This window comes from Perca flavescens, chromosome 18 (assembly GCF_004354835.1).
Source record: "Perca flavescens isolate YP-PL-M2 chromosome 18, PFLA_1.0, whole genome shotgun sequence".
Taxonomy (NCBI): domain Eukaryota; kingdom Metazoa; phylum Chordata; class Actinopteri; order Perciformes; family Percidae; genus Perca; species Perca flavescens.
The window spans coordinates 2,768,212-2,793,424 of NC_041348.1; the positions used below are offsets into that span (position 1 = coordinate 2,768,212).

General features: G+C 41.5%; 1 protein-coding gene across 1 annotated transcript in view; it reads left to right on the top strand.

Annotated features, from left to right (window-relative positions):
* cdk19 (cyclin dependent kinase 19) overlaps positions 1-25,213 on the top strand; it is a 70,987-nt gene that overhangs the window by 37,432 nt on the left and 8,342 nt on the right. Inside the window, exons 5-11 of the mRNA XM_028605315.1 lie at positions 11,587-11,644; positions 16,498-16,629; positions 17,229-17,372; positions 18,970-19,039; positions 19,144-19,216; positions 22,172-22,269; positions 22,457-22,535. Of these exons, the coding sequence (XP_028461116.1) occupies positions 11,587-11,644; positions 16,498-16,629; positions 17,229-17,372; positions 18,970-19,039; positions 19,144-19,216; positions 22,172-22,269; positions 22,457-22,535 (654 nt within the window). The remainder of the gene's footprint in view (positions 1-11,586; positions 11,645-16,497; positions 16,630-17,228; positions 17,373-18,969; positions 19,040-19,143; positions 19,217-22,171; positions 22,270-22,456; positions 22,536-25,213) is intronic.

The window sequence follows — 25,213 nt, forward strand, 5'->3', positions numbered from 1 at the left end:
CTCACTACAACGCTTCAGCTAATGTTGTGTCAACCCACAGTGATTAAAACAGCAGCTGAGTTAATGAATTTGTCCACCTATAGCTAGCAATAGCACGGCAGCACCCCATAACAGCCCGACTCATACGGCTACTACCACAGCAGGTAAGGGGGGTTTGCCCACCATAGCCTACTCTTTAGCTCAATAAGTAAGTTAACTCACCTAAAGCCTTCTTCAGCCCATCTCCTCTGAATCGTGCTGGATGACACACCAAACAGATCCGTGAATTCTCGGGTTGAGAGACCGGACAACACAAAGTTAGCCAGAATGTTGCCTGGAATATCCAGAGGCGGGCGTGGAGCACCTGTGCTAGTATTAGGGATGCACCGAATCCAGATTTTTGGGGTTCAGCCGAATACCGAATCCACTGGTTAAGATTCTGCCGAAACTGAATACCGAATCCTCTTCCCATCATCAGTCCATTAACAGAGTAAACGCGTTCATGAAGTAAACAATGTCCACAGCTTCTAAAATAGTTAAATGTAACAAGTTAATGTTAAATTCACACGCTCTTTTCACATCGTAGGAAATTTCACATCGCCAGATGAGTGACAATTTTGTTTGGCAAATTTTCGCTAACCAGTGTATGATGAAGGTGTTGTGAAATGTTTGTTTAAAGCACTTAAATAAGAAATTCATGTTGTTTAGTTTAAAACAGTCTAAAGGAAATGGTAAATTATTGTGTGATTAAAACTCACTATTTACATTATTTACAGTACTTGATTTACAGCTGATATGTGAAAAGGTACACAACCTTATTTGTTTAGCAGTAATTTAGTTTTACTGCGAATCGTCCCAGGAAGTGCTTTTATTTTGAAGTAGCCTACACAGAAGTTGTCTGTTGTGTACTCTTGCTAGCTTACTGAGATGAACGTGAGACGCTAGATGCAAAACATGTCCATCAAGTTTAAGTTGTTAATTTTCTTGTGTGTAAAACTGCAGCATATTGAACAGTTAAATACAAGCGTTTTTGGTCGTCATTCAAAGCCATTCCACTACAGAAGGCATGTTGAGTGGGTGAAATTAGAAAGCTAACGTTCGCTAACGAGCAGCAGCCGAGTAGGGTTCGGTTCGGTGGAAAAAAATTCTAAGCTTCGGCCGAACCCGAATCCTGGATTCAGTGCATCCCTAGCTAGAACCAGCGGTAAGGTTGACTTCTTGGACTTGGACATCTTCCACACGAACACGGTGCTCAATCAGTATTAAACAATTTAAAACTTTGTCGTCTATGTAGATTTCTTGAAGAGCACTTATCCGCCCTAGTATTTCCAAAAATTCTTCAATATGTGCCAAAATAGTATCTGCTGATAAACCATGTTGATCAATTTGATCTGCTAATGATAGCATGCTATCTCGGAGCCCACCGATGTCTTCCATTATGTCCGCACTCTCACTTCGCCAACCTTTTTTTCCCCCACGGCTCTGTTCTGAATGTGAGAGATAGCCACGCCCCCTTATTTGCATATAAGAACTGGAAATAAATAGAGAGGGAAATTAATAAATGTGGCATTAGGAAATAAAAGTCCACGGAAATAAATAAATGTGGAAAAGTACCATGAAATAAGTAAAAATAAAACATTTTAATATATATTATTTAACCAAATGATTCATTTATGTATGAATATTTACATTTATTTACTTATTTATGTATTTCTTGCCTCATTTATTTATGTCATGATGTATTTCAAAGGCATATATTTTTTTTTATTCATGTATTTATGTATTTATGAATTTATTTAATATTGAATAATACGGCATTCCATACTTAGAAAACGTCGGATGTGTCTCATGTGAGATCAAAAAACAAACAGAATTGGAACCAATTTCTTTCTCTCATATCTGACTGTAAACTCCCTCAGCCCGTCTGTATGTGTGGCTCTTATCTCTCCCTGCATCTGTCACTCCCTAGAGAGGAACATTTGGGTCTGTGCTTGTAGAGGAAAAAGTATAATTAATCAAACACATCAGATTATGTGGCAAAACTGTAATTTGATTACCACTGTCAGTGCTTTGATGTCAGATGATCCGGAGCGAGGCTATTTCCGGATAATGCTCGTGAAAGAATGGAAGACTGAGATTATACATTCTGACTGTGAAGTGAAGATGAGATGTTGTTTGATTTGTCTGAATACACCTCTAAGTGGATACGTTCGGCAGTCACACAGTCCATCTACACCAGGGGTCTTCAAGTGCTCATATTATGCTCATTTTCAGCTTCATAATTGTATTTAGAGGTTGTACCAGAATAGGTTTACATGGTTTAATTTTTTTTAAAAACACCATATTTTTGTTGTGCTGCACATTGCTGCAACTCCTCTTTTCACCCTGTGTGTTGAGCTCTCTGTTTTAGCTACAGAGTGAGACATCTCACTTCTGTACCATCTTTGTTGGGAGTCGCACATGCATACATGCGTACATGTAGATCAGCACTACAAGCTAGTCAGTTGGAGAGTATGAGTCTGTGCCACGCTAACAGCTAGGCGAGCATTATACTGTGTGTTATAAAGTGACGCACTTTCGTCACGGAAGTAAAGGCTGGACTACAATAGAGCTGTTTGGAGCAGTTTGTGAACAGTGTTTTCTGTTGGAGATGGTAAGTCCCTTTGGGGGGGACTTTGGGCTTTTTCATTTTGTAAACCTATAATGTGCACAAAAAAGATATACACTCACCTAAAGGATTATTAGGAACACCTGTTAAATTTCTCTTTAATGCAATTATCTAATCAGCCAATCACATGGCAGCTGCTTCAATGCATTTAGGGGTGTGGTCCAGGTCTAGACAATCTCCTGAACTCCAAACTGAATGTCAGAATGGGAAAGAAAGGTGATCTAAGCAACTTTGAGCGTGGCATGTTGTTGGTGCCAGACGGGCTGGTCTGAGTATTTCACAATCTGCTCAGTTACTGGGATGTTCACGCACAACCATTTCTAGAGATTACAAAGAATGGTCTGAAAAAGGAAAAACATCCAGTATGCTGCAGTCCTGGGGGGCAAAAATGCCTTGTTAATGCTAGAGGTCAGAGGAGAATGGGCCGTCTGATTCAAGCTGATAGAAGATCAACTTTGACTCAAATAACCTCTCGTTACAACCGCGGCATGCAGCAAAGAATTTGTGAAGCCACAACACGCACAACCTTGAGGCGGATGGGCTAAAAATAGGAAAATGAGGCTACAATTTGTACGAGCTCACCAAAATCGGACAGTTGAAGACTGAAAAAAAGTTGCCTGTTCTGATGAGTATCAATTTCTGTTGAGACATTCAGATGGTAGAATCAGAATTTGGTGTAAACCGAACATGGATCCGTCATGCCTTGTTGGGCAGGCTGGTGGTGGTGGGGGTGTAATGGTGTGGGGGATCCTTTTCGCCTTCAGATCTGCCTTAATTCTTTGTGTCATTGATTCAACAAACGGTGCTGGAAGCATTCTTTAGAAATGTTGGCCCATATTGATAGGATAGGGTTAAACACGGTATTAGTATGGTGTTCCTAATAATCCTTTAGGTGAGTGTATAACACAATAAAGGAAAGGGGAAAAGCCAAAAAGCATAATATGAGCACTTTAAGCAAAAGAGACGGATCAGGGACCCCCTACTACATATATTGTATAAAATGAAGTTGCATATTAAACTGGGCCTACAATAACATGTGGGCAGCCTGAAGCCTTTACACACCTTTTTAGTGCATAGAATACTAAGCTATAAAAATAGCCTAATAATTGTTGGCATGATTTGATAAATCATGTTTTAACGTTAAACCTACATTTGGCACACTGAATTTGTGAAACTGCATATGTGGCCTACCTTACCTATAGGCCAGTAAGCAGTGGGGATTTATATTTGCTGATAAAATGTTGGATTCATGTTAAGATTTTTCAATTTTTGAAAATTAACAAAAATTTGGAGGCCCCCCTTCCCCTATCTTCTTTGAATAATGTCGTCCACTCTTATGTAATCCCTGGCAATCCTGGATGGACATGTGGTGGCTGGACATGACATTACGTAAACCTGCAGGCAACAGAAAGCGTGCTTTTTGTCTCTCTCTGCTGACCTATGGGACATCTCTGCAGGCAGTAAGTCTCTTTGACACTCAATTTATCAATCAGTGAACTCTGAGCTTTTTTTTTACTCCATTAAAGTTGCTGTGTACCATAAAACAAACCGATTATGTTTAGACAAAAAAAACATGAAGCACACACAGGTGATCGTATTCGGCCAATTGACGCAGCACACATTACACTTTTGACCTTACTTCCGAAGAACAAGAAGAAGAATGCAATATTTGGTAGTAAACGTGTTTACAGAACTGTGAATAAATGGATCACAAAGTTATACAGCGCACTGGACATTTTTATTTTTAGCCCAGAAAACTTGTTCAAAACAGGTTCAGCTGTTCACCCTCAGTGGCTTATTTAGATATATTAAGTACCCGCCAACTAAATGCTAACTTTGGCAGGTAACATTGTGAAGTTACAAGCCAGTTTGGCCGGTGATGAATGCAAATAACTCTGCGTCTGTTTGAATCGGCCGGCTGCCGAAACAATGCCAGAAGTCAGTGTTGCCATATTGGTCTGTTTTCTGGCAAGAGATTTAACTAATCCTACATTTCCCATGAACACTATGTTGTAACGTGTCGTACAACCGTCTGCTACGTAGCTAGCGTGTGGTATGTATATTACATTCTACGCTGAAACAGAGAAGACGAACAGAATGGCGCAAAACAAACCAGAGGAGCTGAAAGGAAAGTTAAGTTAGGAAAAACAAACCAAACGTGGAGATATTTTGCGAGTTAAGAAACCAGAAGAGGACAGCTGCAGACACAGGGGACAGGAGAACCACGGAAACAATTTTGGAAACATTATTTTAAGGTACTATTAAGGTATTATTTTGGTGCAAGTTTGCCAGATTGGGTAGCGGATCTATAGTTCGAATGAGACATAATGAGACATTACGACAGCGGTAATGGACAATTCCACTTCCAACCTGTAGGGGGACCGAAGCGGGAAAAGTGCTTAACTGTTGCTTTAATGATGAAGAAGTAACTGAGAATTAAGAGTGGGAAGCCTCCTCTCCTTCACAACAACAGAAACTCTCCCACAGGAGCTGTGTGCTTGTTTTGCTCCCAGAAGGTCACACCACTCTTATCTGTGCACCAACTCTTCCGGCCCTTTATAACTATTTTCATTGCATCTCGACGGAATTCTCCATTGTCAGACTCAATCTGACTCTGCACTGATGTATTGCAGTTTGTGGCATTTATTTTCTTTTTTTTTTTTTGCTGTCTCATTGCCAGGACTTCCTGCAATTGTGGCCAAAGAGCTCCCTTAATTCTTTCTTCTACAACTGGTCCCTGTTTGGTTCTTGTTGTTGGTCAGATTATCATCTTTGTGCAGATGCCTGGCTCTTTGTCAGTTCTGTCTGTGCGTCTAAATGATGAATAGAAATAGAAATGCTGTTCATAGTAAGCATGTTGCTGCTTCATGGAAAATGCCAAGGCCTCATATTGCTTTCATAGTTCATATGAAAGCTACACGTCTGGCCATGAGTTACGTTGTTAATACTTGTGAAAGGCCGAGCGTCAAGACAGATATGTAATCCATACCTTTAAACCCGTAGCTTTCTGTGACAATGGCCATTTATAATAATACTGATAGTAATAACTCGCGATCACAGAAGGCTTGTATCATGTGGAGGCGCCGACAGTTTTGTCATAAATTATAATTCCTCATGTGGGCGACAGAAACTACGCATTTGAGGTACTTATACGTATTTCCATTTTCTGCTACTTTACACTAACAATACATCTCAGAGGGAAATATTTTACTTTTCACTGCACCATCAACAATACAAAAATGTAAATAAAAAAATTGTGATATTATATCAATAATGCTTTATTGGTCTCCAAGGAAATTCACAAGCTACCCAGCAGTAATATGTATATATATATATATATATATATATATATATACACTACTGGTCAAAAGTTTGGGGTCACGTAGACATTTCCATTCCACTCCATTACAGACAGAATACCAACTGAGCTCAGTTGCATTTAGTTTTTTTAATCAGGACAGCAGTTTTCAGATTACATTATGTGTTTACATACAGTAATTGCAAAAAGGTTCTCAACTGTCGTGTCGTGTGGCTGATCTTTAATGCAATATCTACATTTCCTATTATCTAGGCTAACTGAGAAAACATTGGAGAACCCTTTTGCAATTATGTAAGCACATAATGTAATCTGAAAACTGCTGCCAATGCAACTGATCTCAGCTGGTATTCTGTCTATACTGGAATGGAATGGACATTTCTAAGTGACACCAAAACTTTTGACCAGTAGTGTATATGTGTGTGTGTGTGTGTGTGTGTGTATATATATATATATATTACCATCTGCAACATTAGAGCAATGAACACAGTAATGCATTAATAATTATAATCCAATAATATAAATTATTCTGCATAATAAGTACTTTAAGTTTATTTTGCTCATCGTCTTGTTATTAAAACTTACTCATCAAAAACAAGATGATGTTTTCTCAATGTATTCAAATCTTAAAACACTCCAAAAGGCGTTGTATGTGTATTTTAGTCTTCATATCACCTTTTTCATTCTTCCAGTCTTCAGGTCTGGTGATCTGCTGCTCTCTGTTTAGCTGTGGGGAAAGGTGCCCCCTACTAGCACATCTTTCATGGCTCCAGTACTTCTGCTCTTACATAACTGTGTGTGTTGTGCTGGTGTGTAGCATATACTCTGCGCCTCTGCACCACAGGTATTAAGCATGTGCTTTGCATTGCACCACCACAGAGCTACCATCCCCCACCGCCTGTCACTCCTCCACTCGTTTCTCCCTGTCCCACCCACCAGTTCCCACCCCCATACCAGAGGTGCTTGGTGTGCCTCCCCCACCCCTACGCCCCCGCAAGGCTTATGTAACAGCCTCTAGCTGGTGCCAAGCCCACCGCCCTGCATGGCGGACTAGCTGACTCAAGATGCTGACTTAGCAGCTCTGCAGGACAAAGCAAAAAAAAACATCTCAGCGGACTGTACCAATAATCTCTGTCAAGGGGGGACATTACTGAAGGTGATCAGTTGTTGTAGTAAATACAGACTAACCTATGTGTACTTGACTGTATATGTCCAGTGCTCACACACTGCAGTAACACAGGACAGATGCTGCTGGTGCTGTTATCAGGAGGGACTCATGGCGATACTTTAAATGATTACTTGTGTTAGCCTTTCTGCTGTTTGAGGATGCTTCAGTCCATTTAGGAGGTTGTATGTATGTAGAATGTTTCTAAAACATGTCAACCTTTAGCCATGAAATGATATAGTAATAAAGAATGAGTATTATACTCTTTCTAGTCCTTGCATTATTATTCTTATTACAATTTCGTGCCAATGACATCATCCCATGAGAATCATGTCTAGAGCTGCAGTGATTAATCGATTAGTTTAGCTTTAGGAAACACTGATTGACATTTTTTAACAATTTTCTGACATTCTATAGACCAAACAACTAATTGATTAACAATCAGAAAATAATGGACAGATGAATCAACAATGAAAATAATCGTTGCAGTTGCAGTCCTAATCATGTCTATCAACCTTCACCTGATGTCAGTTTTTTCCTGGGACAGGAATAACTTGTCTACTACCAATTAGTCTATAACCATGACGTTCCACTTCCGGAATTGCTCCGGTGCCACTGGAAATTCCCCCGGATGTTTTCCAGTCAGATGTCTGTTGCCTTGGGCTCGCTTTGTGTTGGCGTTCTAAAACGGTGGATTTGTGAGGACTATGGTTAACTGCTCCTCAGATCTCTGCAGGGTAAATCCAGACAGCTAGCTGGACTCTGTCCAATTGGAGTTTTCTGTTGCACGACTAAAACTACTTTTTAACGTACACGTGTTCCACCAAAACAAGTTCCTTCCTGAGACTATTTTGCAGAGGCACCGTGGCTCTGTCCGACGCTTAGCAACGCCCAAGACGATAGTGACTGCGATTTTTCAACAGGGATATGTGGCTTTTAATGGCAGAGACATAATAATAATAGACCAGAGCACGTTTGTCTCCCATCCCGGAATGCTTTGTGGACTAGCCAGACCCTCCTCCGCAGCGCTGTGGAGGAGGGTCTGGCAATGCCAGATTGAATTCAATTTATAAAGAATATTTAGCTGATGCTGTTATTGTGAGAAACTACATTACACTATGGTCACGTGGCCGGTTGGTAATTTAGTCATAAACAACAGAGTCTCTTGCCGTACCTTTAATTTGTATGACTATTTTGGCCCCCGCCATTACTGCCAGAAGTTCCAGAATCTGGTGGATTCTTCAGTTCAGACGTTTTCGTTGGCGTCTTCGTAAGATCCTTGTTCGTCACACTCGGATGCTATATTCTTCCCAGCCACATAATAGAAACGTCATGAACGTGGCCACTCTAGCTGTGACTTTTACGGACAATGAGCTGCTCTATTCACACATGGGCTCAATCAGACATTTCACAGACTTTGTAATGGGGAGCTGGTAGGGTAAAGACAGTTTTTAATGTCCCGTCCAACTGATTTGGATATTTACGTTCTCACATACTGTACAGCTCCTCTGGGTAATGTCTAGGTAAGGGGTTGCAGTATGTGAAAGGGGCTTTAGTTTGAACCTAACCATACTTGCCTAAACTTTTTTTAAACTACTGCAACCATTTGTTGTATGTGCATGAAGTGTGGGCATTAAAAAAGGAGTCATAGCAAGGGAAACTAAAAATAGAGCTGGAGAAAAAGAGCAGTAACAACTGGCTGTAGTTCAACCGCGACTAAACCAACGGAGACAAACAGTTGGTGAAAAACACAGCTGAATGAATAATAAACTGTACCTTGAAATGGGTTTAAACATGTTCTGTCTTTACGTGTTCATGTTCCATGTGAACAAAGCAGTGACTCAGAAAAGAATTGCAGATGCTTTGCCACAACACTACATGTCAGTGTGATCTTTTTGACGAGATTCAGAAAGTCAGGCATTAGATTGTGACATTTGAAGTGGACTAGTGGTTGTTAATGTTGGCTGTGACCTTTTGGTTACAGGACAGCCTGTTTTATATCAACTTGCCCAAACTGTTGTATAAGTGACGCCTCTAGCTCCTGAACTGGCCCAGTTTCTGAGACAAATATTTAGATGGTTTTGAAAAAATGGGGGCCATGTCCCTGAGGATTGTGTTTGCCAGTCCTCAGTGGGATGGAGGCTGTTTATTTTCCCTCAGCTCCTGATCCATTTTTTAAACTAACCAACTGTAACTGATTGATTTCACTGGATGAATTCAAAAGGAAGTCTCAATTTTGGACTGTGAAAGACAATAGCACGAGTTTATATCTTCCAAGATTGTATTTTTTTCTGAATGTATTTCACCATAACAACAGCTTAATGTCACTTTTTTTTCCCACCATGTTAAGCTGTTGTTTCACAGTAACTTCTTTCCTCATATGTTATGTTGCATGCTCTTTTTACATTTTGAAGAGGCACTGACACTCATGTCATGGGGATCGTTCATTTTTATTGTTATTGATACCATTTTTCAGACTGCGTGACGATCCGAGTCTTCATCGATACCATTATGGATACTTTTCTATTATTTGATGGAAAGAAGAGACGACCAATTCTTAATCTTAACATAACCATTATTGCTTTCATTGCAAAAACTGTGAGTCTGTGACTGTTGGATTTCTTCTGTTTCTGTCACTGTTTTTGTTGTAACGAGCTGATTAAGCGGCCCACAGAGTGCTGCTCTCAGTAGCCAGTCCGACTCTTTTTTGAATGGTTTGCGGTGGGGAGGCTAAACTGTGCTCGTAAATCATTTTTTCTGGATAGCGCACGTATCTATTTTTAGACATAACGTTATATGAACCACTAGTCTCGATAGCAGTTCTGATTCCTACTCAGCACCTAAAGTTTGTGACTAGCTATCGAACACAGCAAAGCATTTAAGCAATAAAAGAGCCTATAATTCCTTCAGGAGTTGGTGGAAAGCCAACCGGAGTGAATATTGGACTTACATCAGTCAGCTTTACCGGGTGTCAATATTGTGTTTGCAACTTGTTCCACTGTCAAGAGAAAAGTTTAATTAGACCCATATTAAACACTACTGTTTCAGCTTTTACTCCCACAAGCACATTTAGTTTGTTACAAATTCCTTACCCAGATTCACATGGCAAGGTGCTTGGGTGTGCCTGACCCATACAAAATAATGGACGTAGCAGCAGTGACATCACCCATTGGTTTGTGGACTGACGTTTTGAAGCCTTGATTTTGGCAATTTGGCCATCGCAATCTTTTTTTTTTTTTTTTAACTGGACGTGACGATTATTGACGAGAGTGGAGCTGGGGAGGATGACGCGGCCAAGCCAATATTGTTTACGGTTAGCTAAACGCTAAAGAGTAGGGGTGGTACGATTAACAAAACCCACAGTTCGGCTCGTTCTTCAGCGAGTGAAAAAAGGTTACAGTACATTGATGTTAAAATGTATACAGGTTGGCAGGACGGCCTGAAATGTTTTGCACGGTCTTTCGCTGTACATTTTGTTGGTATATTGTCCGCACCTCTTCTTTTGCGCGAAAGGGAAACACAGCTGTCTGAGGTCACATATGGGCACCTGACGGGCACGAGGCTACATTGCGCATGCGTCGAACCGTGCGGCACACACACGCTCCGAACCGAAACAAGCGGACCAAGCGGTTCGGATGTTTTTTCATGAACTGTACCACCCCTAGTAAAGAGGGAAAGTTGCAGATTGTCAACCCTTTTGAAAGATTTTTGTCCAGTGGAGAATTAGCAGCATGTAAACGTGGACCTCCGGGTACTGGCACCATTCATCAGCATGTACGGCAGAACAGAAAATCTGCAAACTTTCCATCAACACCCAAAATCAAGTTCACGTCTATTTTAATGTCCACAGCGCCACGGTTAGCATTGCTAAGCCTCTGTCATGATTGACAGGTCGGCGTGTAGCCACGCCCCTAAAGCATTTCCTGCTTTATCGCCTATTTTAAAATAAATGGGACCATCATTTACTAAATGAACATCATGCTGTATTGAATAAGACTTGAAACTAGCGATTGAAGCCATAAAGTCATCAAAATGTTTACTGAGGTAATGAATCAAATGAGAAGTAGGCTCATTTTCACATAGACTTCTATACAAGCCAGCATCGTTTTACAACCAGTGGAGTCGCCCCCTGTGCATAATTGAGGCACTTCCACATTGGCTTCACTTTTCAGACCCGAAAGCTCCGTCCATTATTTTTACCGTCTATGGTCTGTGTGTGCTGTCACATGAGTCCATTAGAGTTTGAAGTGCACTTTCACAGAATGGCTGACTGACATACTCATGCGGTCGTGTGGTTCAATAACCAACAGGGCACCAATACAGGCCACTGAACACGTACATGCTCAACATCGTATTGTCACATGTGGCTATTATACAAGAGGTTTAACACTTATTAATGAAAGTGAGCACTGTATTATCTGTATTATTGTCACTTTAATATATATCTGTCTCCTGCAGAAACCAGCCAACATCCTGGTGATGGGGGAAGGTCCTGAACGAGGACGAGTTAAAATCGGTAAGACATATTTCTGTGAACTGCTTTGACTCATTGAGATTTGTAAATAGCACTATCATCATGACAATGGATCATGAGCAATGAAGCTGTTGACTTCTTTGAGTGTCCTGTAGCTGCAGTGTTTAACCTTCTGGCTGAGAGGTGGACAGGGAGCTCAGATCAGTGCTGTTGCATAAGCCAGCTGGCCAGGGGACTGCTGCAATGCTGGAGTCTATTTATAAACCCAGTGCACACAGGAATGGTACTAAGTTATTGTTTCTGCTATAACTTACCAGGCTATAGCGTGATTTACGCTTCTATGTTAAATCTACACCGTGGGGTGGCCGAGTTGGCTCAGTGGGTAGAGCAGGCGCACATATAATTAGAGGTTTATGCCTTGACGCAAAGGTCCAGGGTTCCGGCGTATGGTCCAGTGTAGGGTCCGTGTCTCCACTTACCTACGTATGTACCCACGCCGTAGATATATATATTATAATTTTCTAGTTAGATTTTGTTCCACTTCCACACATATTCCACAATGCAGTTTAAAAATACGATTATATTCGGGGCTAGGGCAATACCCTGATTTCTCAAACGCCATGTAAACACCTTACCCCGGTTAAGTTGAGTTCTCATAACCCGGTTAACAGTCCTAGAGAACTCCTTCAGTAACCGGGGTATTCCTGCATTTATACACCTTAGCCGGAGTATGGTCGGGTTAAGGGTCTGCGTAGGGATGTAACGTTATGAAAATTTAACCTCACGGTTATAGTGACCAAAATGATCACGGTTTTCGGTATTTTCGCGGTATTTTTAAAAGTGTGTTCAATATGTTCAGAAAGCACTGATAGGCCTACACAAGCTGAAATAGTTTCAAAAAGTTTAACAGTGTTTATTGTATTACAAAAATATAGGCCTGTAAAAACTATGGCTACTGAAACACTGGCTGGCTGTAGGGGGTCCGGTAAGAACTTGAACCAGAGATGTCTGACTTTGAGATCCAGGAAGATTTATTTACAACTCCAACATGAAGTTAACTATGAAGTTGTATTCAACGTTACATGTGAAGTTGGATGTGGTTCTGAAATATAAACGTCTGGTTTCCTTTTCTGATTGTTCTGCCCAGCCCTAATGTGTTTCACCTGTTTCCCAGCCTTGTGTCACCTGTCTTGTGTTTCCTCGTTACCCTGTGTATTTAGTCTTTGTGTTTCCCCTTGTCCTTTGTCAGATCATTGTGTGTTTTGTCTCCTGTCTGTATTCCTTTGTGTTTGTTCCTGTCCGTGTTTTGTCTTAGTCTTCCCTGCGATCTCTGTGCTCTCATTTTGTTATTCAGATCTGTTTCCCTTTTTTGCATTTTGACTAACTCAGTTTTTACTCCTTGTGTTGTTTCTTGCGTTTTCGCTATTTTGGGTTTGTACCCTGGATTTTTGTGTTGGAAATAAATCTTCACATCAAAACTATTCTCAGTTTTTCCGCCTCTGCATTTTGGGTCCGCATTTTTCTCCAGCCATCCACAACAATAGCCACCAGCATATAACAAGAAACAGTACTAAGAATTACATTCATTGCTCTGTAATAATTAACATAAATGTAACATATCGCTCAGTAACACAAACTGAGAATAAGCCACATCTATTACAGCACACATATCCATAACGGAGCAAAGAGTGTAATACACCTTTAATAGCTAAGCACATGGCTCCACAGCATTAGTCTGTTTACTGGTGATTGCACGTTGCAAGCAAACTGCCCTAACACAACCTGAATATCAACACGTGGCTGCACAAGTAATATTAAACAATATGCACATCTATCAGCTATGCAATAACAAACACAGCAACAGCAATATTATCAAGGCGATAATATATCTCTCTCTCTCCCCAAATAAATGTCACGTCATAACATGGGCTAAACCACATCGCAGAACACTTGAGAGTTTAGCAAGCTACAGAATAGTTTTAACTTACGTTCTGGGCTACACACATCACTTCAACAAGTCCGAAAACGGGAAAGGAATGATAAAGAAAAAAGCTGTTTTATCCCCTCCTCCTGTCTGAGCACGAGTGATTGGCAGGAGATCAAAGCGATGACTCTCGTCACTCAATCATCTCAGGAGAGAGAGCAAGTTTTACTATGGCCTTTTTTAGAGAAAATCCCGCACACTGACCATTACACAAGCAATAATTTATTTAGAAGAAAAATACAAAGTTTCGGTCTCAGACCTTCATCAGGTAAAGTATGGCCTTTTTTACAAGGCTGATAAATGTCCTGAGTGCTGTCATCTCCTCCTTCTGCCATGATTCCAACTTCAAGAAACGCACTGTAGGCTTCGCAGTGCGCCCGCGCTGCAACTTCAGGAGACTTGGATGAAGCTGGGAACACATGGTTTCCACACTGTGGTAATCCACCGTGATAATAATGATATTTTAAATGAAAACGGTAATTGTTTTCATCAACATTTTTACCATGGTTTACCGTTACACCGGTAATCGTTACATTCCTAGGTCTGCGCATGCTGCAGCTGCCCCTCCCTACTCAGGTAGCATTCGACACTGGGAGATGGACCGGAGGCAGAGTTACTGCTGCGTGCGAATGTCGCCACATGACACAATTTTCTAAACACAGCCATACTGAGAAATCCAGAGAGACTTTTGTGGAGCTGATAGTCTTAATTAGCTTTGTAGCAACTCATTTGGCAATGGCTTGATGTAACAGACTTTCAATATATACTAGGGCTGTGTATTGGCAAGAATTTGGCAATACAATACGTATCACGATACATGGGTCACAATACAATATATTGCAATATATTTTGATACTGTGCGTAAGGCGATATATTGGGATTTTTTTAAAGTATAATTTTAGAAAAACTAATATATAAAAAAAAAGACATGATGTTCATAAAAGTCAAAGAAGTTTACTTTAGGTAAACAATTCAGAACACAGAAAATCAAACTGCCTGTTTGGGATTGTGGTTCCCAGGTTTTTAGTGAGCTAATGTTTATATGCTAAAGTAGGCCAAGGTTCAGCCATAGCTACTTTGTTAGCTTCTAGCAAAAAGTCAGGCACTGCTAGGCACTGTTAGGCAAGAACACTAGTGGTGTGTCTCAGCATAGCCATCTAGTGGTAGGGGGTTCAAACACAACCACAAACATGAACCACTGTCTTACATGAATATTTTTTATTTATATTTAACGTTTAAAAACGAACGTTGAATTTTATTTCTATAAAAAACAATCAATATTGCCTTTTTGAAAATCGAAACGGTATTGCAAAATAAAATATTGCAATACTCAAGTGTATATATGTATATATATATATATATATATATATATATATATATATATACAGTATAAATAAAGTATAAATAAAATAGCACTACAGTTTTAAAAAAGGTGTACAACAGGAGTGCTTCAACAAAACGTATTTAGCTCCTTAAACAGCACTCAATAAAGCAACAAAACTGTTGAAATTATTAATCTGTATTGTTATTACTGGAATGCTGGCTTTATTAGTTTTAATATGTCTTAAATCTCTGGACTACTCTTACTTCTGTTCAGATTTCAGTTTTAGATGGTATGCTGGAGTTTTGAGCTGTTACTTTCTGGACCGGAAAGTGCACATTCCTAAAAATAAGGCCTGTATTTATCAAACTGCTACAAATTTGGAACTTAAGTCAAAAATCAAAGTAAAAATCCCACAAACTTAAAAATAAAAGCTAGTTATTACAACTAGTGCAGTGCCCGTTCAAAACGTGCCTGTTGTTAACGGGCCGATTGCTTGGCCTGCTCGTAGCTTTCTGGAGAACCTCTCATCCAAACAACCTTACACTTTACACTGCGCTTCCTTGGCTCCTGAGATATACACCTGTCATGACATAGTTGCATCCCATAGATATAAATACATAGATACAATCTTTGGCTTTTGAGATGCGTCTCTGCGCCGCCGTTTTGGGACAGACATCTGACCCGCTTGACCATAAAGACTTTTGTGCGACTTTTGTGTTGCTTTTGGATGTTCATGTGAAAGAAATGCCAAACTAAGTAACATGGAATAACATTTCACAGATGAAAAAGGTTTCTTACAATATTTTACTTTAGGAATGTGTTGAATTCAGTATCCCAGGAGGTAACCTTAATCCTTTTAAACTAACTAAAGTTAAGTGACTGGCTAGTCATTCCCCATAGACCCCCATGTTAAAAAATCCAAACTTTGTCTCTATAACTAATTTCCCCCTTCATGACAACTGTACGGGGGTTGAAAGGCTTAAAGCAGCGTTCAGTTACTATCTACATAAGATAAGGTATTTTGGTATGAAAACCCTCATTTTTAATTTAACCAAGGATCCTGTATCATAAATACATGTCTGGTATTAGTTACTGATGCTTGAAATGTTTAAGTTTAATACAGTGCATCTCTGGTCTGTCTTTCTTCATCTGTTCATGAATGTACTGTACAATACACTACACAGTGTGTACATAGCACACTACTAACATACTGTATGTCCTGTAGATCTCAAGAGCTTGCACTCAGCACTGCACTTCCTTTGCAAAACACCCACCAAGTGTGAATGCAGTCACTTGCATAGGCAATTGGCAATTTGGGGTGGCAGTAGCTCAGTCTGTAGGGAGTTGGGTTGGAAACTGGAGAGTTGCTGGTTCCGGTCCCTGTATGGACTGAAGTACAGAGTGTAGACTGATAGCTGGAGAGATGCCAGGTCACCTCCTGGGCACTGCCAAGGTGCTCTTGAGCAGGGGACCAAACCTCTACCTTGATGTATCTATGACCTGGGGCCATGGGTGGGTTTGAGGGCCAGAGGTGCTCTATGAGAATGTTTGCTCACTTCCTGTGTCTTCTTTTCAAACCTCCTGTAGCTGACATGGGTTTCGCCAGACTCTTCAACTCCCCCCTCAAGCCGCTGGCAGACCTCGACCCAGTGGTGGTAACGTTCTGGTACAGGGCCCCTGAGCTGCTGCTGGGGGCCCGGCACTACACCAAAGCTATCGGTGAGTCTCGGGGCCACATGTGCTAAGAAAACCCTGGTGTGTGTGTGTGTGTGTGTGTGTGTGTGTGTGTGAACACACACCTCTCTGCACTAACTCAGGACTTTGACCCCTGATTGTTTGCTCCACTGAAACAAAGTAGCAGAATAATCTTTCAGTCTTTTAGTGTGTTTCCCCAAGGTCTCTCAGTGTAGGGACACGCATTCCTTTGTGGAAAGGAGTCCCCTGTGATCTATGGTCTTCATCATGAAGCAGCTGTGTCTACATGTCAGTTGTGGAACATGAGACAACACTGTCAGTCTCAGGCCTCCCCTGTGTTTGTGATTAACCTCTAAATGAATGAAAGAAAGACGGTCAGATATAAAAGCTGCACTAATTGTTTCTCAGAAATTCTTTCTCACTTTAACTTTTGCAGAAATAGCTAAATAAGATTTCACTTTTTGCAGTAAAGTAGTAGAAAAATTCATTTACATATAAGATCATCAAACACTTGGGTCAAAACTGTGTTTTCCGAACACTTGTGCATGCCACTAGTAAAACGTAAAGTTCATCTTCAAAAAGACAAAACTAACTCTGTGTGTGTGTGTGTTTAAATGTACCAGATATCTGGGCAATTGGCTGCATCTTTGCGGAGCTACTAACGTCCGAGCCGATCTTCCACTGTCGCCAGGAAGACATCAAAACCAGTAACCCTTTCCATCATGACCAGCTGGACAGGATATTCAGTGTCATGGGTTTCCCCGCAGGTCTGCACACAATACACACAACTACAAATACACACAGAATACGTAAGCATGATGATCATGTTTAAAAAAAATAAAAACCTGAACTTAAAACCGTGAACCGTATGGGACGGTGAGTTGAGTGTATCGTTACGTCCCTTATTCTGTTGAATGTTTACTTAAAGGTGCCCTGTGGCGATTCAGTGTGTGCCCATTAGCACATACTGTATCCTAGAGCTTTAACAAACACGTTGAGTACATGTCCTTCCATTTGCTATTTAGACAACATCATGCGATCCATTGATTCGCCACAGGGTCGTAGTGGGAACAGCACAATCTGTTCATGGTCTCGCGGTGAGAGTTTCACTTGGTGCTCTAAGCGATGTCACACGTAAAAAATTGTTGTCACATACAGCAAACATGTCATTATCCACTAGCTGCCTGGCCCCTGAACACAAAAACGTGACCTCTGTAGACAGCCCAGGCTCCACAAACAAACTGCGCCAACCTGCACCACCAAACATAACAAACGGTGTTCCAGCCAATAACCCACCAGAAGGATTTGGGGGTTGCGGGGTTAGAGCATGGAAGGGAGGGAGAGGGGGAGGGGACGGGATGAGGAGGAGGGAGGGGCAAGCTAGCCTCCGTTTTGTTTGACAATACTTTGAAAGTCAACAAGAAGTGACGTCACCCAACATCGCTCAGAGCATGTTTTAAATGGCCCATTTGTATGACGTCCTGTTATTTAACACCCCCAATGTAGCACAGGTAGACTTTCTATTTCACACACATTGTTTTCCGTCAGATTGTTTTTATAATCTTGACATTTCCGACTGCATTGAAAGCAGCTTCATTTCACGGAGAAACAGAGAAAGAGATGAGGGACTGTGCTTTGTGCTGGAGGAAACAGCTGTTACACAAACTCCTGGACAGTTTAGTGCTGGTGTGTTCATTTTTTGACCCTCATAGTTTTTAAAACTGTCCTATGGCAGTCACAGAGACAGTGAAGTTTACTGATTCCTGTACGGGACTCTCACACCGCCTCAAAACGGACTGACAAGTCTGATGGCTGGTTACATGATTGGCCACACCGAGTTGTGTTTCTCCAAAAGTTGAATCTTTATCAGCTTTTCTGCTGCGGTTTTCTTTTTTTAAGATTATTTTTTGGGCATTTTCGGGCCTTTATTTTGATAGGACAGCTGAAGACATGAAAGAGGAGAGAGAGGCGGGAATAATATGCAGCAAAGGGCCGCAGGTCGGAGTCAAACCCGGGCCCACTGCGTCAAGGAGTAAACCTCTATATATGGGCGCCTGCTCTACCAACTGAGCTATCCGGGCGCCGTGCTGCAGTTTTCTTTCAGCTCCTGTCTGTGGCCGCCACCACCGCAGCCTAAACGCACTACCCCCCTTCAAAACGAATCAAAAGACCTGCGTTTTTGAAGGACCGCCTGAGGACCGCTATGTGAACCCAGCCTGACTCATAAAACACTAGCAATATATATATATATATATATATATATATATATATATATATATATATATATATATATATATATATATATATATATATATATATATATATATATATATAAGGTTGTAATATGTTCTTTGTATTCCACAGATAAGGATTGGGAAGACATTAGGAAGATGCCAGAGTATCCAACACTGCAGAAAGACTTCAGGAGGACAACGTGAGTGATGATCAGAAACTTATAAACCAATAAACCAAATATGAAATACAGTCACACTGATTTTTGTTGTTGTTGATGTGTTGTTGTGTTTTCTCATTTCTCAGGTATGCAAACAGCAGCTTAATCAAATACATGGAGAAGCATAAAGTGAAACCAGACAGCAAAGTGTTTCTGTTGGTGGGTACACACACACACACCATCATATATGCAGACATCTTATGTCTCAGATTCTTTTGGTTTGCAGAAGAGCTATTGTGGGAAAAACATTTAGAAAATCTTGTTTGGTCCTTTAGAACTTTGCATACTGCGTGTTGAACTGAGTTATGACTAATAATAGCCCTGAGGTGTGTGAGAGGGATGTGTCACAGAGTTAACATGTAGAAACCCTGTTAACAGGTCTTTGTTGCCTAAATGACGGACTGGTTAACCTTTAGCTAGTCTATATCCTCGACGTTCCGCTTCCGGGATTGCTCCAGTGCCGCAGGAAATTCCGCCGGATGCATGTATTTTCGCCGATATCTGTCACCTTCCTCTTTCTTTGTGTTGGTGTTCTAACCTCCGGTGGATTTGTGAGGACTATGATTAACTGCTCATCAGATCTCTGCAGGGTAAATCCAGACAGCTAGCTAGACTATCTGTCCTGTCTGTTTTCTCTCGCATGACTATTTTGTAGCGGCTCCATGTGACGATTGTGATTGGTTTAAAGAAATGCCAATAAACCAGAGCATGTTTTTCTCCCGTCCCAGAATGCTGTGTGGACTAGCCAGACCCTCCTCTGCTCTGCAGCGTGTGGATGGACTGGCATAGCGAGGCTAACCTTTAGCAGACTTTAACATACTTCATCACAATTTCTTGCTACTAAAAATACTTGTTTTAATAGTGACTCCTCACTGTCATTTAGAGTCACTGGTCCAACACATTTTTCCTCAAGTGAAACAGGAGCCTCAATCAATTCACACATTCATTAGTATAAAGATGGTTATAAAAAAATAGGACTGGACGTGCTCAACTCATGTAGATACTTAGAAAGCTTAGAAGGCTGGGTGCTGGCTCTTAAAGTGAACAATCATAAATAAAGCTACTAGGACAGCACCCCAGTTTGATAGTTTATTGCCACACAACGAAATTTTTGGGTAGCGCCCTTCCTCAGCGTGTGCACAGGCAATTACAACCAATACTCCACACACAGCTGGGTTTATTAAGCCCCCAACGTCTCCTTCCAGGCAGCGCTGTGACCGTTGACTTCAAGGCACCTAACCTTAACCCGAACCCTAACCATAACCATTGCCTAATGATGCGTGCATGAGACGTTGGGGGCTTTAAACACCGATAAACTTTAATTATACAACCAATACTCCACACACAGGTGGATTTAATTATAAAGTAGGGGTGTCACGATTCTCCAAATCCTCGATTCGATTACATTTTCTATTTTAAAAGGTCAGGGTTCGATTCTCGATTTTTACATAAATTTTTTTTAAAGCACGGGTTGCTTTGCCATTTTTAGACTAGACTTTTATGCAATATAAATCTGACCTTTATTTGCAATGTACCACACTACATTGTTAAATTTAAAACATTTATTAACAACATAATGTAACAATAACTTATATCTTCAGTCAATAGACCTTTTTTACAGCAGACACGTTGACATGTCATAGTAGGAAAAGCACAGGTGTATTCAAAACCATTAATGATGGCTGCATTCCACTTAGGAGAGGTCCTGGTATTAAACCATTAATGATGGCTGCATTCCACTTAGGAGAGGTCCTGGTATTAAACCATTAATGATGGCTGCATTCCACTTAGGAGAGATCCTGGTATTAAACCATTACTGATGGCAGCATTCCACTTAGGAGAGACCCTGGTATTAAACCATTACTGACGGCTGCATTCCACTTAGGAGAGACCCTGGTATTAAACCGTTACTGACGGCTGCATTCCACTTAGGAGAGACCCTGGTATTAATCTATTACTGATGGCTGCATTCCACTTAGGAGAGACCCTGGTATTAAACCATTAATGATGGCTGCATTTCACTTAGGAGAGGCCCTGGTATTAAACCATTAATGATGGCTGCATTCCACTTAGGAGAGGTCCTGGTATTAAACCATTAATGATGGCTACATTCCACTTAGGAGAGGTCCTGGTATTAAACCATTAATGATGGCTACATTCCACTTAGGAGAGGTCCTGGTATTGCACATGTTGGTTCACTGAAATAGCTTACTGGGACATTTGCTGGAATTGAGCCATCGTTAAGGTTATCAATTGCAGCTGTGCTTTTCCTACTATGACAAGTCAAAAATGTCTGCTGTGAAAAAGGTCCATTGGAAACTTGACAATTTGTCAATAAAGTAAAAAGTTGCCAACAATGCTGAAGCGAGACGCTTCGCAGCAACAGTGGACCTAGCAGCTGAGCAGACAGATAGCAGAGAGGGCGACTCGGCAGTCCGCTAACTTGTTGCTCTCGTGATCCACTCGACATCCTCTGATCCGACCTATGAGGCAAAATAATTCGTAATTTCTGCTTTTTTCAACAACAAATAGGCCCAATTTCACATAAATGAGGTTTGTTGACCAATGATCCAAGAATAAGTATAAAACCTATTATTAAAAGAACACAAGTTGGTGGTCGGGTTGGTTCAGTGGGTAGAGCAGGCGCACATATACTGAGAGGTTTAGGCCTCGACGCAGAGATCCAGGGTTCCAATCCAACCTGTGACGATTTCTTGCATGTCTTCCCCTCTCTCTCTCTCTCTCTCTCTCTCTCTCTCTCTCTCTCTCTCTCTCCCTAGCTGTCCTGTCAAATTAAAGGCTGAAAAGCCCAAACAAATAATCTTAAAAAAACAACACAAGTTGGTATTAGTGGTGCATATAAGAAACATACAAAGAAAATACAAGGGTTAAACTAAACTACAGGACTACAGGTGAAAATTAGCATTTATGCTATAACCTGGCTCATTTACAGTCTGTACAGAAATGTTAGATTGTTCATTAATGTGCACTGTCCCGAATAAATAAATAAATAAAAAAAAATAAAAAACATGTCCTCGTACTTTGTGACTGTATATTAAGGGGTTCTGCAGACACGACTATAACAACAACACTGTGATTCTTCTCTGTCTTCAGCTCCAGAAACTCCTCACCATGGACCCCACCAAAAGAATCACATCAGAGCAGGCGCTGCAGGACCCCTACTTCCTGGAGGAGCCGTTACCAACCACCGAGTGAGCTTTCCTTTGTCTTGATTCAGGCCCACACTGATTTACTTCTTTAAGGAAAATGCCCTTTAACTTCTAACCTACCTTCCTGTTCACCCCCCCATCCCCCACATGTAATTTTGTTGTTATGGTGGAATCAGAGGGAGAACATGCAGAAACATTTACATCACTGATTCTCTGTGATTGCCTCTAGTGTGTTTGCTGGGTGTCAGATCCCCTACCCAAAACGAGAGTTTCTAAATGAAGACGAGCCAGAGGAGAAAACCGAAAAGGTAAAAAAAAAAAAAGTCAACTGGCCACTCCACCAGTTTCATTTCATGACTTTAAAGTGCTCATATTATGCTCATTTTGAGGTTCATAATTGTATTTAGAGGTTGTACCAGAATAGTTTTACATGTTTTTTTTTTCAAAAACACCATATTTTTGTTGTACTGCACATTGCTGCAGCTCCTCTTTTCACCCTGTGTGTTGAGCTCTCTGTTTTAGCTACAGAGTGAGACATCTCACTTCTGTTACATCTTTGTTGGGAGTCGCACGTATGCAGTACCTAGGTAAGGACTACTAGCCAGTCAGGAGCAGAGTATGAGGGCGTGCCCAGACAGTACCTAGGTAAGGACTACTAGCCAGTCAGAAGCAGAGTATGAGGGCGTGCCCTGACAGTACTTAGGTAAGGACTACTAGCCAGTCAGAAACAGAGTATGAGGGCGTGCCATGACAGTACCTAGGTAAGGACTACTAGCCAGTCAGGAGCAGAGTATGAGGGCGTGCCCTGACAGTACCTAGGTAAGGACTACTAGCCAGTCAGGAGCAGAGTATGAGGGCGTGCCCTGACAGTACCTAGGTAAGGACTACTAGCCAGTCAGAAGCAGAGTATGAGGGCGTGCCCTGACAGTACCTAGGTTAGGACTACTAGCCAGTCAGAAGCAGAGTATGAGGGCGTGCCATGCTAGCAGCTAGGTGAGCATTATAACGTGTGTTCCAAAGTGACCACGTTTGTCTCTGAAGTAAAGGCTGGACTATAATAGAGCTGTTTGGAGCAGTTGGTGAACAGTGTTTTCTGTTGGAGATGGTAAGTCCCTTTGGGGGGGACTTTGGGCTTTTTCACTTTTTAAACCTATAACATGCACAAAAAAGATATATAACACAATAAAGGAAAGGGAAAAAGCCAAAAAGCATAATATGAGCACTTCAAATAGCTTTTCAGACCGGCAGCTGGTGTGACCACAGCGATACGAGCGTGACCGCAGTCTGTTTCTGTGATAGAAACACTGCAAGCTGCTACAGTTTGCTGCTCTGCTGCATCGCAGATTGCTAAACACACCTGACTACAGGAGACATCAGCTCAGACTGGAGGAGTACATATAGTTGGTGCGGTTCGAGTACAGATCACGTTCTCACTACAAACTGATTGAAAGCATACCGAGACCACCTCATCATGCAGGTCTCGGTACGCTAGTTTGGTCCGCTTTTGGTGCGCACAAGAGTTCGACTGCCGCGTTCTCACCTGTCCAAACGCGCACCAGCGGGGCAAACAAACTCTAGTTCGATTCAACCGAACTAAAGGCTGTCGGTGTGAAAACGCCCTTATTCTCATAATAGGGATGAGTGTACATTCACACAGCCTGCGTCAGCAGGTCATCATTTTGAATGGGGGTAGTGCGTTTAGGCTGTGGCGGGGTTTGCCACAGAGGGAACAGGCAAAAAAACGCAGCGGGGCCTGTGGCAAAAAATTGAGACCGACTCAACTTTTGGAGAAATGCCACCCCAGTTAGTTTTGAGGCAGTGTGAGTGTCCCGTACAGTAAACGGGGAAACTGCCTCTATGGCTGCCACAAGAAAGCTTTAAAACACCAAACACAATGTCTCTTTTTCCGTGACGTCGAGCTCTATAAACGATCTGACCGAAAACAGTAACTGTGAAATATAAAGCCTTCTTGTGCTACATTGGGGGGGGTTAAAGGAAACACAACAGGACGTCACACAAACGGGCCGTTTCGGTGACACTCCCACACTGTCGCACAGCACTGCGGAAGATCACCGGATTTCTTGTTTTGGTGTGAACGGGCCCTGATGAGCATCATTTTTGGACGTCCACACAGTTCTGACAAGTTGAAAATAGCACAGCTCGGTGTTGGGTGTTATTTTCGAAATACCTGCACAGCATAAATGATCTACATATCAATGTCAATCTAGATCTAGGTAGGAACCTCCATCATATTAAAAGAACATGACGTGCTTCAATGGAAGCCTGTGGAAACTAGTGAGATGTATTACTGTCCAGAGAGATTAATGCCAGAGGAAGAAACACACCAGCTGGACAAACATGAGCAGCTGATTCAAGCCTCGAGACACCCAGGTAAAGGTTGCAGGGTTTAGCTGTAATGTTCGCCACATTCTGGCCAGTACAGCAGTTTGTTTAGCTTTACAAGTATGTGGTTTGCATTTTTATAGCACTTTTTGGTAACACTTTACTTGAAGGTATCTACATAAGAGTGACATGACATTGCCATGAACACATGACACACTTATGACTAGGGCTGGGTACCAAATGTCGATACTTTTATGGCACCGAAAGAAATTCAAAAAGCGCCTGAGCGCATAAGCGCAAGCTTATCTGTCCTCTCTGCATATTGACACAGAGCGGAGCTCCGACCAACACACACGCACACACACACACACACACACACACACACACACACACACACACACACACACACACACACACACACACACACACACACACACACACACACACACACACACACAGAGGTGTGGACGGAGTAAACAGTTTTGTTGAAGTCACAGAGAGTCATGGTTGGTTTCAAGTGTAATTACAGTTTTTTAAAACTTCACGCAGACAGCGTTTGCTGCGATATGATATTAATGGCGAGCTGAAATCGGTCACGGTGCTGTTGACGTTACACTTCCTCTTAGACAAGCAGCCACAACGG